This window comes from Hermetia illucens, chromosome 5, assembly GCF_905115235.1.
Source record: "Hermetia illucens chromosome 5, iHerIll2.2.curated.20191125, whole genome shotgun sequence".
NCBI lineage: Eukaryota > Metazoa > Arthropoda > Insecta > Diptera > Stratiomyidae > Hermetia > Hermetia illucens.
The window spans coordinates 34,391,955-34,406,766 of NC_051853.1; the positions used below are offsets into that span (position 1 = coordinate 34,391,955).

Sequence of the window (14,812 nt, forward strand, 5' to 3'; positions counted from 1 at the left end):
AGCGTTTTAAGCCACCGTTGTTCGATGTTTAGACCAATCTTGACAAGCGAATTCAGAAGTAACCAGGCTTTACAAGGCTGTAGCCAAAGACGAGGGAATATCTTCTGTCTGTTTGAAGAAGGAAGACAGGACATTTACAGAGAATGAGGAGGACAGGGTATACCTGCTTCTCAGAACTTATTTTCCGGGGTTCTACCCTACGGTGGCAGGTGACAACATTCTGCCTGATACCGCAACAATGAATAAAAGGAGAAGAAATTAGAACTGAAAACTAGCAAAAGAGGTATGCTCAGAAGCTAGACTAAGGTGGGCAGTGGGAACTTTTAAACCACTGAAATCTCCCGGAATAGATGACATTTTCCCAGCACTAATTCAGAGAGGCCTAGGAATTATCTTAGTCTCTTCTGAGGGTGGTAATGGGGAGCATAGCACTGGGATACATACCAAGGGCATGGAGATGGGCAAAAGTGGGTCTTTATTCCGAAAGCGGGTAAAACGGAGCGAGTAGGAAACAACCTGGCATTCTGGATGGGCAAAATACTAGAAAGCAGGCAAATAGAAGTACCGACAGGTACAAATTCTATCGTCAAGGCTGTCCACAGCCAAGGTCTGGATACTCTGGGTTCCAGGCCTTGCTGGGTTGGGAGGCAACGAGGCAGTGAACGAACTAGCCAAGAAGGGAGCAGGGACGCCCTTACACGGGCCAGAACCCTTCTGTGGAATCGGAAACGGTTTCATGGCTATGACACTAAGAAATGAAGAGGTACTATACTGGGCGAGCCTACCAGGAATGCGCACAAAGGATTGCTTATACTTCACCAAAAAGAACCTCCGAATCATAGTGGGAATTCTCACTGGTCACTGTTGGCTGAACTATCACTTAGGGAAGCTAGGGATATCAATGAACACTGCTTGCAGGTTTTGTGAGGAGTGTGATGAAACCTCTATACACGTTGAAAGATCTGGAAGTAGGGAACATACTAAAGTTCCTGACAGTTATAGGCTTACTTGAGATTCTGTGATCAATAGGCACTATAACCAATAAAAGGGGCACAATAGTTCTTTAAAGACGCAGTGCGACTTTCCCTTAACAGAATAATAATATTGCTAAAAATTGTGTGATAAGTCGAAGCAAAAACGTGTTAACTCAAAGCATGCTCGTTAATTTCTCGAGTGTTACAAGTAAAAAATGATGTAAGTGACACGCCGAAAAATATTATTTCTTATTTTCGTCGTTATTTTGGCTCGTTTTATCGAAATCTATCGTGAAATCGCGGCGCTAGCAAAATCGGAATCTACCCAAATTAGTTGTTTAAAATCTGTTGTAAATTAATTCATTTCGAAGAGCCTATCTGAAAAATTTATTACAAATTGGACGCCACTGCACTGGTCCTCATAACAACTGTCATTGCCGACTCTTTACCTATCACCTGACGTTTGCTCTGGATACCGACATGGGAAAACTATATTTGCGCCCATCTGTCTCTATCGCACATCTTCTCATCACATTGCAGTCTGCAAAGGGCCGAGTTGTTTTCATTTTTCCCATCTTTCCTCCTGCTTGCACTCTCACTGAATGCACGCCGCTCAGAACATCATTCTCCTCGCGCCATCTCGCTCCCGCCTGGTGGTGATGCTGCTGTGCAGTGGCGACGGCGCACGTCGCGCACTGACAGCCGCCACGACGGGAGCGACATCAACCAGGGAAAACGTCGGACTGAGACGGTGCAGTTGGAGTTCTGCTATGGTCGTGAGAATTGTGTGTTCGGTGACGGCGAGGTGACTTTTGTGGATTCTGGTCGATTTTTCACAGAGAACATCTCAAATTGCCAGTGAAATTGCGTGCAAAGGGAGTTTTCCGCAGGAAAGCACCTCCCAGGAGCTTGGTGGCCGCCAGAATCGGCGCCGAGTCAAGTGAATTCGCAAGTGGCCGCGGTGCTCGTTGCGGAAACGGAAACGACGGTGATTTTCTCATCCAATTTCCAAAGTGTTTTCTTCTCCGTTCTTGGTGACTGCTGCGGTGCGTGAGTCTTTCGTAAGGTCGTGCTGTCGTCGTGAGTTTTCTTTTTCGATTTTCCCGTATTCGGTAACTGTGGGGTGTCGTCTGACAGTTTCGGTCGTCGCCAGGACTCAGGAAGTGATTTGGGGGCTTGTGGCCCAAGTGTGCGCGATGGGGTCGGCAGGCAAGTGTCGTGATGGCTCCCTCCCTGGGGTCCACCTGGTGTTCGCCGAGAAATAGAGTCGGAAGACTCGAATTGGGAAGAAATCGGGCGACAGTTGACTCGACTAGTCGCTCGGCGTATCCTTGGTGTGTGCGTCTAGTGTCCTGTTCGCCCTAACGCTTCTCAGTGCCAGTGCAGTGCCATGTTCGCTATGCTACAAGGATAATAAGCGGTGGACAGACAGACGGACGGGAAACTACTACACGACTCCTCTGGAGTAGTCAGACGGAGTTGTACTTTCATTCATTTCTTCAGATCCTTGACGACAAGTTGATTACGGCGACGGATTGCTTGGGGGTGAGGCGTCCCCGAAAGTGAACAACCCTCGTGCGAAGAAGAGTATAAACAGCGAAACGCGAAACATGAAATCCAAGAAAGCTGACAGAGCCCGTTGCGGAAGCAAACCCAATATGGATCTATGGATATTGTGCTTGGCAGTTGCTTCATTGTTCGGTAAGTTGCCAGTTGCTCTCAGGAACCCTCGTGAACTTTTAAGTGCTATTGATTTTGCGACTTTCGATGTCAACTACCCATCACAAGAGCATCGCTCCGAGACACTTTCCCGCTGAATCGCGCCGACCGCTCCATGCACTGCAGATAAACTCGCTCAACACCACTCGAGCTCATCCAGTTCTGATAGGCCGTGCGGCAGCCGTCTTACAACTTCTTTTTCCCTGGCCCGCATATCGACGTTTCCTTCGGTGTCTTTTTTCTGCTTTGCACACAACCTGTCTGCGAACAATGCTGACTGGTCGATCCCAAGAAGTCGTCGCAAGAATTGGAAGAAATTACGATCGGAGGTAAACAATCGATAGCGGCGCAGGCGACTGGTGAACTCGAGCCGTAGCGGTTGCTGTTGTGTCTTGGCCCGTACGCGAGAGTCGCCTTTCTTTCCGTGCCGTGCCTCACTGGGCTGTGTGCTCCTGGTGGTGCCCCGTCCCGCTTCCCGGCCACTTGTGTCGAGCCTTGCAATAATGTATACCTTTCGATTCGCCTTGGATAGTTGTAGATGATAGAGCCTTTGCTGCTAGGCCTTATCTGTGGCTCTGCATGGAATGGTCCTGTAGTAGCCGAAAAAAGTGGAATCATGTTGTTCACGTATAAAATCCGGTCCTTTGCAGTGCTTAATGGCGATGTGGATATTGTGGACACTGGAGAATGGAAGGCTTTGAACACTGACTTGTAAGAAGATTTCAAGAATTTTATCCAAGATAATAAACAATTATGAATGCTCCTTAGTTGCCTGTTTTATTGTTCGGTTTCTAAGAAAATCAGATTGCGGCCATGATACACGTAATAAGGGAAGTTGGGGCTGCTTATTATTGGAATGGATTTCGATGGACAATTTATTGTGGCATTTGTGTAGAGATATTAGAGGGATGGATACGAAATGAACGAATTCTGCGAAATTATGGAGCCAAGAAGACCATGACCAGAGAAATGGGAAAGACTTCAATAGATTTTTCCAGGAAAATCGAGTGCGATATTTAAGAGCTTACGGCTTTGGATTTCAATGTCTGCGACACGTGAACCTTCCTACAAGTACGTGATGGTCTGCAACGCAGTTTTTCCTAGAATACACTTTGCTGAGTGGGAAATTTATATCTGATTGAAAAAATGGCTTTTAAGAATGCCAAATTATAGAATTTCAGTTCGATGTAGAAACGCACAAAATGGCAAACGGTGAAGTATTTGAAATAATTAAGACTTGCCTTTTCTATTCGCCAGTAATGTTTATTAAGCTTGCAAATAGCTATGTTTCGGGAACCACTTGTTCCCTTCATCAGTGCTATAAGTCTGCTAGTAGGCAATTGGTTCCCGAAATATCGATATTTGCAAGCTTACTAACCAATAGAAAAGGCAAGTCTTAATCATTTCAAATAATTTAATCGCTAGAAACACCGCGAGATTACATTTGGATAAACATTGAAGGAGTTAGGGACAATTGTCGATTTACGGTCGCCAAAGAAACCTACCGACCTAATGAATGAACTTCTCTGTTTTTGAGAATAGGAATACGCCCAAACCCCCAAATCCCCCAAATCTTCCTCCTCAATTTATCTATTGACACGTCGTCTTAGGAAGACCTGCTTATTTCTTTGACAAAGTGGGTTCTCATTTTTTAGCTCTTTCTAAAATTTTACATAGGGTCCCTGGGGCACAATCACTCACTCCATTATGTAGCAGCATTCCTTTGATACTTTTTCCGCCCGTTTAATTGAATCCGGCAAAGGGTCTTTCCTCAATTCCAAGTGTCCTCACGTTCGAAGTTTCTCGAAATCTGTCGCGTCGTAATCCGTCTTGTCGACTCTAACAACCGCATTTCCTTGGTCCGCTTTTAACTGAAATCCCGGTTTCTCTTTTCGGATGCCCAACCCCGTACTGCCATGAATAAAGACCCACAAAACTGACAACGAATTCTGCAAAATTACAATGGCCACAAACTCACCCACACAAAATATCACCAAGTGGCTGCGGAGTAGGCTTAAAGAACTAGGTGTACTACCCGCTGGAAAAGCCATCAGGAATAGAAAGGATTTTATCAGGAAACTAAAGGATGTGGAATTTGCGACACCAGGTGAATAGCGTCATTGGAGCATCCCAGTGAGGCGCTTCTCTATCTAGTAGAGTGGTTACTAAGTAAAAATCCCACGTGCTAGGCGTGGAAAAGAGAAACAGGGGTGCTCATGAAACTTGCAGGGGTATGCACGACGGAGAGCTACCCGACATTCAGAGGGAAGTTCTGTAAAGGAAGGGGTGGCAATATTCATGGGCAAGATTGAGAATGATCTACACTCCAAGGGCTGGTCAAGGTATGTAGATAACATTTCCAATTTTGTCCATGAAGACAAAGTGGAGGAGATTCTGGAAGTCCTGAATCAGGTACATGGAAACCTAAGATTCACAATAAAGGAGATAGACAACAATGGAGACCTCCCATTTCTTGATTTAAGGATCATTAGAGAGGAAAAAGAGATCTCTTTCGATATCAAAAGAAAGCCTAACCAAATTTCTCGAAAAATTTCGTGAAATTCGAACCACTCCCATTCACATAAAATGGACCGTAATGAACCACCTATTGTTCGCTCTGCCCCTAAGTGCTGAAAGGTAGATTTAGGATACCGGAGTGAAGAACGGCTTCCAACCGTTGATTATTGAAAAACTCATTTAGAAGAAGCCGAAATGGCAAGAAATGAGGGCACTGACATCCCTCGCTAATAACTTGGAAGAGAAAAGAAAAATAGGGGTCACACACTTTGCAGCTTCGTCGAAACTTTGTAAAACGATAAAAGGGTTAAACATTGTCATGGTGGCATCGAGTAGGATTCACTAGTTCAAAAGTAGGTTAGGATCCTCCATGGCCAGCAAATTAAAACACGATATATAATTATTATTCTGGTAAGTGTCGCACTGCGTCCTTAAAGAACTAATGTGGCCTTTTCATCTTTGCATCTGGTATAAGGTTCTCCCAAGTGCCTCGAACTACTTTGTTTCAGAACGTGTATAGAGGTTTCAACACACTCCGCACAGAATCTGCAGGCGGTGTCTGTAGATATTCCTAGTTGATAGTCGGCCGTGATCGGTGAGAATTCCCCCGATGATTCTTCTTGGCGAGGGTTAAAGAGTCCTTTGTGCGCTTGGATTCGTGCCCCCCAATAAGCCCCCTGCACTGTTCTATTCTTGATAGGCTCGCACAGTATAGTTCCCTCAGCCATTCCTCTTCATTTTTTTATATAATACTGATTTCGATACGCTGAGTAGAGCACGAAGGAGAAGCGGAGACAACCACGAGAATTAAGAAGAGTTCAAATCCGTGATAACATGGCACATCAGTGAGGAGAGACATAACATGGAACACCGTGGAGGTCATCAACGTACGCGGGACAGTAGGAAGTTAGACGAGCAAGAGACCTTGGCGATCGTAAGAAAGCCAGAAGGGAACAGGCTAAACCAGAACACGGGCACCGTGTAATCGAAGCTTTTGAGAGAAGTGGCAAATGAGACATCGCATGATTTGAATCTGCTCCTTTTTACATTTGTGGGGGATAATTGAGCGACTCACTTGTCATAGTAGAACCATGTGTCTTGGGTGGTTGATAATCCACAGTGCCAGCAAGCGATCAGTCACATAATTGCGTAAGAAGTCGGCTTCGGTAAAAACATCCCACTTTTTTGAATCCTAAAATTATATTAGAAAGCGTCATGCTTTTCTGATGAGCTATGTTCACGAAGGATTATAAATTGATGCTGTTTTCCCAGGGTTTTGCATCATCCAAGAGTCTAGAGTTTCATTATAATAAGTCTTAAAAGACCCAAAAACAGCATCAGCCAGTGGTTGCATTTTATTGGATGAATGAGGAGGTAAAGTCAGAACTGAAACGCGTCTTCTACTGGTACGCCATAGTACATTTTAAAGCACATATAATTAGGCAATTTTTCAGTTTCTCCTTTTGCTCTGCTATGAAAACGACCCTAACTGGGTTATTAGGCGCATATCTCGAATTCTCCTCACTACGTCCTTCACATATCTTGATAACGTGAAATGATTCACAATTTTTAGAATAGCAGCACGTCTCACACTGTGTCCATGCAACTTTTTAGCGTAACCCTTCTGTTTAAAAAAAATCCACGTGCCATTTTGATTTCTCTCTCTCTCTACGATGAACGTGAAGAGGTAGATAAACCAAAGTCGGACAAAATCTTAAAAGATACATGCACAATAGAATGTTATAAGAGCTGATTGAATAAAATAATTACTTTTACCTCTTAAATGTAAAATCCGTTTGGACACAAATTTTAGTTTGACCACACAAAACCGCACTTCATTTTGTCCGGTCTGTCACGTAACTAAAGGGCGCGATTGCTCGCTTTGTTTGGGGTTGGCCTCAGCGCTTTCTGCAGGAATTTCGTTGCGGTAGACCTTTTGGTTCGCTCGATGCGCCGACTGTTTCATTGTGCCCCACCTTCCCTAAGTCAATAGAAAACACTATTTTGTCCATACAGGCGGTGAAGTCTTGGTTTTTCCTCCATCCCGAAATCAGTGCCGGGGGTATTTAATTGGGATGTGTGCGGCTAATAACTTACGATCGTAAGTATTGCAGTTCCATTGAGCGGGGTTCAACTGCTTGGAAAAGAAGCTCAACGACTGCCAGATTCTGTTCACCTTTTGTTGATGTCGGAGGCAACACTTCGATCCCTGTCCCGTGTCATACAAAATTTCACGTGTCTTACCGGTGCGTGGGTCTGTACGGTTTCGTGAGGCACGGTCATTATATTGGGCGATGTTGTGAGAGTTTTGCGCCTCCCTTCCCCAGGGGAACGAATCGTATTTTTTTGGGAGCGCGCAGCGGGGGCGCTGTGGCTTCATAATGTAACAGAAATGACATAATTCTCCCACACAATCTTGGCAATGTGTCCTGGGTCACTGCACTTCCAGTAACCACGAGACTGAACTGATTCGACCTCTGCTTCCCGAATGTTAGGGGGATCGTGTTAGAACCTTCCGCTAAAAGTTTTGGTTGCGTCCAGTTCCGACAAGTGGCGCTTTAGTCCCGTCACTTACGTACGACCGGTCTTGTTGGTTTTCTAATGTTTCGACCCATCCACATAACTTACGAATGGTAGTTATATAAATGAGGAAAATTGCCTGCAGGATTTCCGGTCGCAAGCTGCGTCGCAAAGTCTCAACCAATTTAGCCTCCTTGAGCGGTAGTTGGAGTTTGGACACCAAAGTCGAATATATCTGTAGAACTCTGTGAAAGATCCAGCCACCGAGCGTCTGGGGCGGCTTCTCGATACTTTTAGAACTAGTCCGCCGGTTCTCCCGCAAACAACATGTACGTGTACTCTAATAATAAAAAAAAGTTCCCCAGTATAGTTGATTGCGTCAAGGATTCAATTAAAAAGGAGCTTGTCTATTGGCAGAGAACCCTTTGACCCGTCATATCTTAAACCCCAAGAGTTCCGGATATGGGATGTTTTGGCGGGGGATATCACGCCACGAGCATGACCCGTCGAACTGGGAGTGTCAAAGGGGGTAACAGCGACGAAAGCGATACAGGAGCCCACTGCTCCTCGTTCGTCCCAATTCAATTCAATTCAGTCAAGACCCAAAAATCAGAAACATAGAAGTCCAACTAAAACTCAGTCAAATGAGTTCTAATAAATAATCCAAAATAGCGCTTTTAGTAAATAAAGAAATAATAGTGCAAATTATAAAAAAAAAATATGAGAAAAATTAGCAAATCAGCGACCAATTAGAAGTCCAAAATCAACGAAATATCGAGTGCTCCTTCCTCCCTAAGTGTTTAATTCCTTGTTTATTATCTCCGGAAAACTCTAGATGGCCAGAATGCCATCCGAACCTCAAAAATTGTTGCAACAAATGTGCAGAGAAACTTTCCTCCACCGTGCTTCTTCCCTTTTGATAATTGCTAATACATCATCCACGTATCTGATCCAAAATCTTGGGAGTGCCCCAGCTTTCTCGAGTTCATCCTCCAGGTTTTCCATAAATACCTCACATAGCAGCGGTGAGGGGGGGAGGGGTTGCCCATTGCTACCCCGGTGGTTGTTTTATAAAATTTATTTCTGAATGTGAAATAGGATTCACTCATGCATGTGAAGGCCAATTTCTTGTACAGTTTAGCCTTCTTCTTCCATTCGGATGAATTTTCGTGTGTCGTGATCCACTCTTCGAAGAAGTAGAGGGCTTCCTTCATTGGTACGCTTGGGAGCAGCGCTTTTACGTCGAAGGATACTAATATTTCATCATTTTGTATCCCCCCGGCCTCCGTGAGTCTCGCAATGACTTCTCTGCTGTTTCCCACTGCTCGTTTTCCTATTTTTAGATCTCAAATTATGAAACAAAGAAATACCCGTTTCACATTAAGATAGGGAAAGACCCTCCACAGAAGCTCGGACGGGAATACCTTTCGGCGTATAGCCGCCACTGATGTTAAGTCTCAAAGACAAACACAACAAACGACCAGCTTTTATGGTATTCTACCAAGGATAGGATAGGATAGGGAACTGTACCAGGTGGGAAGAAAAATTAACACTTAGGAATACTTGTTTCTGGGGAAAAAAGGCGTGAAACCTAAAACTTGAAAGATGAAGTCAAGGGCAAGTGGAGCCTAGTCGGGAGAAATGTTGAGAAACTTCTACGACACACCAAAACGAAGTGAGCCGGAACAGGATTCAGAGGCTTGAATCTAGGAAATGTTGCGCCCTACATTGGGCGCCATTTGTAATTACATAGATGGTCAAAAGATTTTCCTTAATGGTCGAAGACGGCCAAGAGGAAAGAGCTATCCCCAAAAATTGAAAAAAAATGGCTAAATTGACCCGCCCTTATTCCCGAGCTTGGCTAGCACAGAGGCTTGCAAACACGTGTTGACGAAACACTTCGATGGAGTTTCAGTATTTGCGGGCGAACCTTCACGGTGTCAATTTAACTAATTTTTTTAGGTTTTTGGGGATAGGTCTTCCCTCTTGTCTCCGGCCACTAAGGATAGTCTTTTAACCATCACAAACCCATTTATGCGATTACACATCCTTGAGTAGCTCTTTTTTTATATATTTTTATATATTTAATTATAAAAGGCAGAGAATGCTTTTTGCTTTTGGTCCATTATTTGGAAACAACTGTTCAATTCAGCCTGAGTATCTAAATAATCAAGAACTACGTTCTTGCTATAGCTTTAAGGTAAGTAAGTTGGGTGCTGGAAGTGCGGAAAGGTTTGTCTACTTTACACTCTGAGCTGCGCTTGCTTTTTAACATTTGTGATTTCAGATGATAAATAATCAAAACATATTTATCTTCTGAAATTGACGATGCGATTGTCATGATCAGGTTGCTGGTTGGAATCCTGGCTGTGAATTGTTTCATGATAATGAAAATTTAGCCCAGTTTCTTTAAAAACGAATAAAAAAAAGCAATTAGAAACAAGGAATTGTGTGTTCTTCCAAAAGGGTGAAAGTACGACATAGGATATGCCTCCATAGGTGATCATTGCAGTTGTGATTAAAGAAGAATTCACATTGAAAACACTAAAACCCAACGGTAGCAGACTTACCAGGATACAGATATTTTATATCCATATCCAAAAGGGGCTCGGTGAAATTACGACGATTTTTCCTTCACTATTGAGTAAAGGAATTGTTTTTTGACCCAATGGTAAAGTGGTTCAATTAAAAGTTCTTTTCGATACATTCAAAAAGGATTCAGATTTTGACACTGAAAAAAACGTTTAAAAGTATTTTGGTCCTGCTTTACATGGATATCCGTTTGCTGAAGGTTTTCAAAAAGGGAATTTGTCTTCACTACGGTATAGGTACCCAATTTTTTTCTGCAAATTTACTATTACTAGGATAAGCGAAGAATTTCTCGCCCAGAGGTTTTTAGTCCCTGCATCCCAATTTTGCTTTCATGTCAGTAAATATTTTTGATTAACTTTTCGTTTCCAATTGGAAACCTTAGCCTAGCTTCTTAGAGTAATAATTTGCTTTTCCACTCTTGACTTCGGATTCGGAAGGTTATCGAAAGATTTAGTTTAAAAACGATTGCTAGAAGATTTCAACATCTTTTTCGGTTTCAGTTTTCATGATTCTGAGAATTGGTACACCTCTGTTTGTAATCAGCGCCGGATATGTCTGCGTCACTAAGAGATATTCTGGCTATAAACTGAGATTACCGCTATTATTTATTAATTTTTTTGTTGAGAATGCTGGGAGTCCTAAGTCCGCACCCACTTGATGGTAGACCGGACCACTTGGGAAGCAACTTACTTCCTCTCTCTTGTGGTCCACGGACTCCTCTTTTTTGGGTTAAACATCCAAGTTTTTCAAAAAAGTTGACTAGAGATTTCGTCCAGGGCAGAGGCAACTCATAAGATGCTCCATTTATAGTGGTCCGGTCCGTCAATAAGGGGATGCGGACTCAGGACTCCCAGCATCCTCAACAAAAAATTCACTTCGGCCTGGTTTAGGTCTAAACTTTTGACGAATTTCATTTCAATATAATTAGCACTCATGTCGTGTTTGCGATTATTTGTAAATGGAGCGATTACCACCTGTCGCCACTTTCGGTCACGCTGCTTCTAGGACAGAGGTGAGGCAGCGTCTGATAAGTTGCCTCTGCCCTGGACGAAACCGTCAGTCAAATGTTAATCACGGCTGGTAATCAATGATGTTCAGTTCTGAAGCTTCCATGACATTAGAAAAGCCAGCTAAAGAAAGTTTTGATTGCAGATGTTTTCTTCGCTCAAACGTTTGAATTCAAATCATCCTTTTCGAACCTGGAAAGTTGTTTGATAAAACCCTGAGTGAGGTTCTCATTCTCACATTGTTTTGCAGGCACTCACAAAAAAGGATTAAAACTATTCAATTGCTCAAGGAGCCGGCAAGTGTGTAATTGCTACTTGATGGAAACAACGTGTAACATGATACACCTCTTCAAGCACATCTACACACACTCAGTGCTTGCGATTTCGAAATATTTGTATGTTGCATGCAGCGTTATGGTTCTCATGGCATACAATATACCCTTTTTACATGGCTTGCCATTAAGTTGTATTTTGTCAGATTGCGATTTCCAACTGCTGTCGGCAGTTTAAAAAAAATATCGCAGCATATAATCAGTTTAAACTTCAATTCCACCGACATATATCATCGGAACATATGGAGACGTTCCAAACAAAATGTGATTTATGTCCTCCCTTTAACTTCCCAATTTACCATTTATAAGTCGAAACCATTACAACACCCACTGTTCTCTTTCGTTACCACGAAAACGACGGCATATGGACATGGAGAGATTGAAACTGGTCGGATTGGCGCTGGCACCGGCTGGCCGGTCTATAGAGGCCGGAGGCAATCTTCTTGTAGTGCTGTGGGTGCGGGTGCCTTCAGCGGAATTGGCTGAGGAGCCGGGTATGGGTCGCGTGGTGTTCTTGTGCCAGTCCGTGGCAGAGACCAGTGGCAGCGCTGATTCGAGTCAAGTTCGTGTTGGCGTATTTCATCCAACGATTTCAACAGAAACCATGCTGACGACAATCCAACATTGGCATTAACCACGCACCACGCAAAGCTAAGGATCGAAATAATGCCAGAAGTCAGAGATGGGATGTTCGAATTCGGAAGCAGCGGATGCATTGATAGTGCGGGGCCACAATTCTGCCGGGCCTATTTGTCTTTTCTATTTTTTGCGTGAATCTGGCCAGCTCTCGATTGTGTCTACACACTGAATTGAACTCCATTCGTCCTTGATTCCCCCCGTGCTTCCTTGGAATCCATGAATAGCAACTAATCGATACGATGCCACATTGACTAACCCCCACTCGACGATTTGAGGTCGTGCAAGTTGTTGTTGGCACTTATGGCGCTTGTTCTCGGTTTGCTTTAGATTATTCCTCTACGACTATGCCCCATTTCAGGATTTTAGGAGGCGAACTCTTGTCTCCTCGCCTTGGGTTAATGTGTTGGAGGCGCCTGGGCTCAGTGTTTGGTGTGATTCCCGAGGCGAGTGTCCTATTATTTCACTCTCGGCCGTATCCTGTCGTGTTGTTGCCGACGACGATGACGTTGCAACAGAATTCGTTCGTGCGGGAAAATTATATTGCCGAATTCGGATTTCCAAGTTGATTCAATGTGCATATGGGGTAGTAAGCGAATATTAGAAACGCACGACCAACATAAAATTGAGTTGGTTGCGATTGATGGGTAGAGTTGCCGTCTAGCTGTTATGTGGGCGAAACGCAATTTATGAAAAAAATATGAAAGAGCTTAAGGGAGATGTTGTATATTTTGCGTAGATTATCACATGGATGTTTTCTTTCAGCTTATTGACTTCCATTGGTAATGGAGTTTAGCAATCGATATATTTTCCGCCTAGCAGTTGCTGGGAACTTGCAGATTTCTAGCAGAAAATGACCCCTTCAGATTAAAAAATATCCTTCCCTATCTCATCTATTGTATTTTAAGAACCAAGTTTCTCATTGAATTAAAACTCGTACCGGAGCAGGAGTAAAGTATTCCCGAAAAAAGTAAATGTTTCAATTCTTTCTAAAGTTTACAACTTGGAACAATGGTTGAAGGATAACTCTTTAGAATACCTCAGCCAAGGGTCATAAAAGATTCTGATTTTTGTAATTTGTATCATGGTGGAGGTGTTGGAGACATTTTCCATCACAGCATGTGATCTGCATACATCGTTTAGTATTATCCTTTATTTCTTTGGACTGCAGTAACCAAAATGAGATCAACATGATAAACTTACTTTTGACATGATACCCCGTAGAAAGTTAGGCCGTAGGTTTTCTTTTTGTTTTCAAAATCTAAATTATTTCTTTTCACAGACCAACATTATGATCCTTTTTCGTACTTGGTAGTCAGTTTAGTAACCTAATATCTTAAACGTATTATGTTTGTCTCGCCAGCAGAAGTTTATTGCTTAAATGAAGGATTTCGTGATTTGTTTCGATGAAGGATCAGCTGCAATTTCCATTTCTTGATAACCTGTTAACTATCTCCTTAAAATTAGGAAACTGTATCCTTTCCATCCAAAAATTGATACATATTAACTTTCTTGGTTATCTGCAGTAAAGATAGGACAAGGTGTTGCCTAGTTGTCTCTGTAATACTTGCATTTGCAACCAGATTCCTTACCATTTTTTTCACAATTTCAGGAATCGATACAATTGCAAATGCTTTTTGTATCGTTCACTGTCTGGCTAATTCTCACTTTTCTTTACAGTTGTATGCTGTTATATTATTCAAACAAGGTTTAGTTTTGACATTATTAAAAAAAAAAAATATGGGAGTGCAGATGCTAAAAGATGGTCGCTTATTTTAAGAGCTTTTTAGCTACATAACATCCGGGCCTCAAAATACCCCCATCCCCAATATCTGCTAAAATAAAGTAAAGAATTCATAGCATATCACTATATTTTGTGAATTTATTGCAAACATGGGCCTGGGGCGGGATAGCCTTTAGTTCCTTCGGTAATTTTTTCCGGTTTCAGCTCTTTTTTGGCGCACTAATCGCTTCGCTGTTGGATATTTTGGATATCACATTCATAAACCCACGTCTCGCAACGAGTAATAATACATTTGATGAACATAGGGTCATTCTAGTTTTTTCTGGCGGAGATTTACGCTGCGCTTCATACCCAAAACAGCAACCAGGATGTGTCTAGTTGATACATAAGCGCGTCCTTCTTACTTTTTTGAAATTATCACCACAGTGGTAGATGTACGGCTCGGAAAAGTCAAGTTTTCTACGACCTCAGGACCTCTCGATAAAGCCCTTTTTAAAATTTTCAAATCGGTTTACTGTCTGTCTGTCCGTCATACCTATTTTCTCTGAGATGGTTGTAGCGATTCACACCAAATTTGGTAGAAATGTAGGAACTGTGAACGCTCACGCTCAGTAAATTACATAATTCTACATCGAATGTAAGGGGGAGTCCCCATAGATGCAAAAGGGGGTTTAAATGCTGGTTCTAATAGGACAAATGCACACCCAAATGGCCTTATAAAAGAAATACACAAAACCTTTCATACCTGAAGCGTCCAGCTCCCGGTTTCCC

General features: G+C 42.9%; 1 protein-coding gene across 2 annotated transcripts in view; it reads left to right on the forward strand.

The window, feature by feature from the left end:
- The first annotated feature begins 1,263 nt into the window (after positions 1–1,263).
- LOC119657093 (transmembrane protein 132E) overlaps positions 1,264–14,812 on the forward strand; it is a 282,989-nt gene continuing 269,440 nt past the window's right edge. For both annotated transcript variants that reach the window (XM_038063846.1, XM_038063848.1), the window contains exon 1: positions 1,264–2,675. In XM_038063846.1, the coding sequence (XP_037919774.1) occupies positions 2,585–2,675 (91 nt within the window). In that variant the 5' untranslated portion in view covers positions 1,264–2,584. The remainder of the gene's footprint in view (positions 2,676–14,812) is intronic.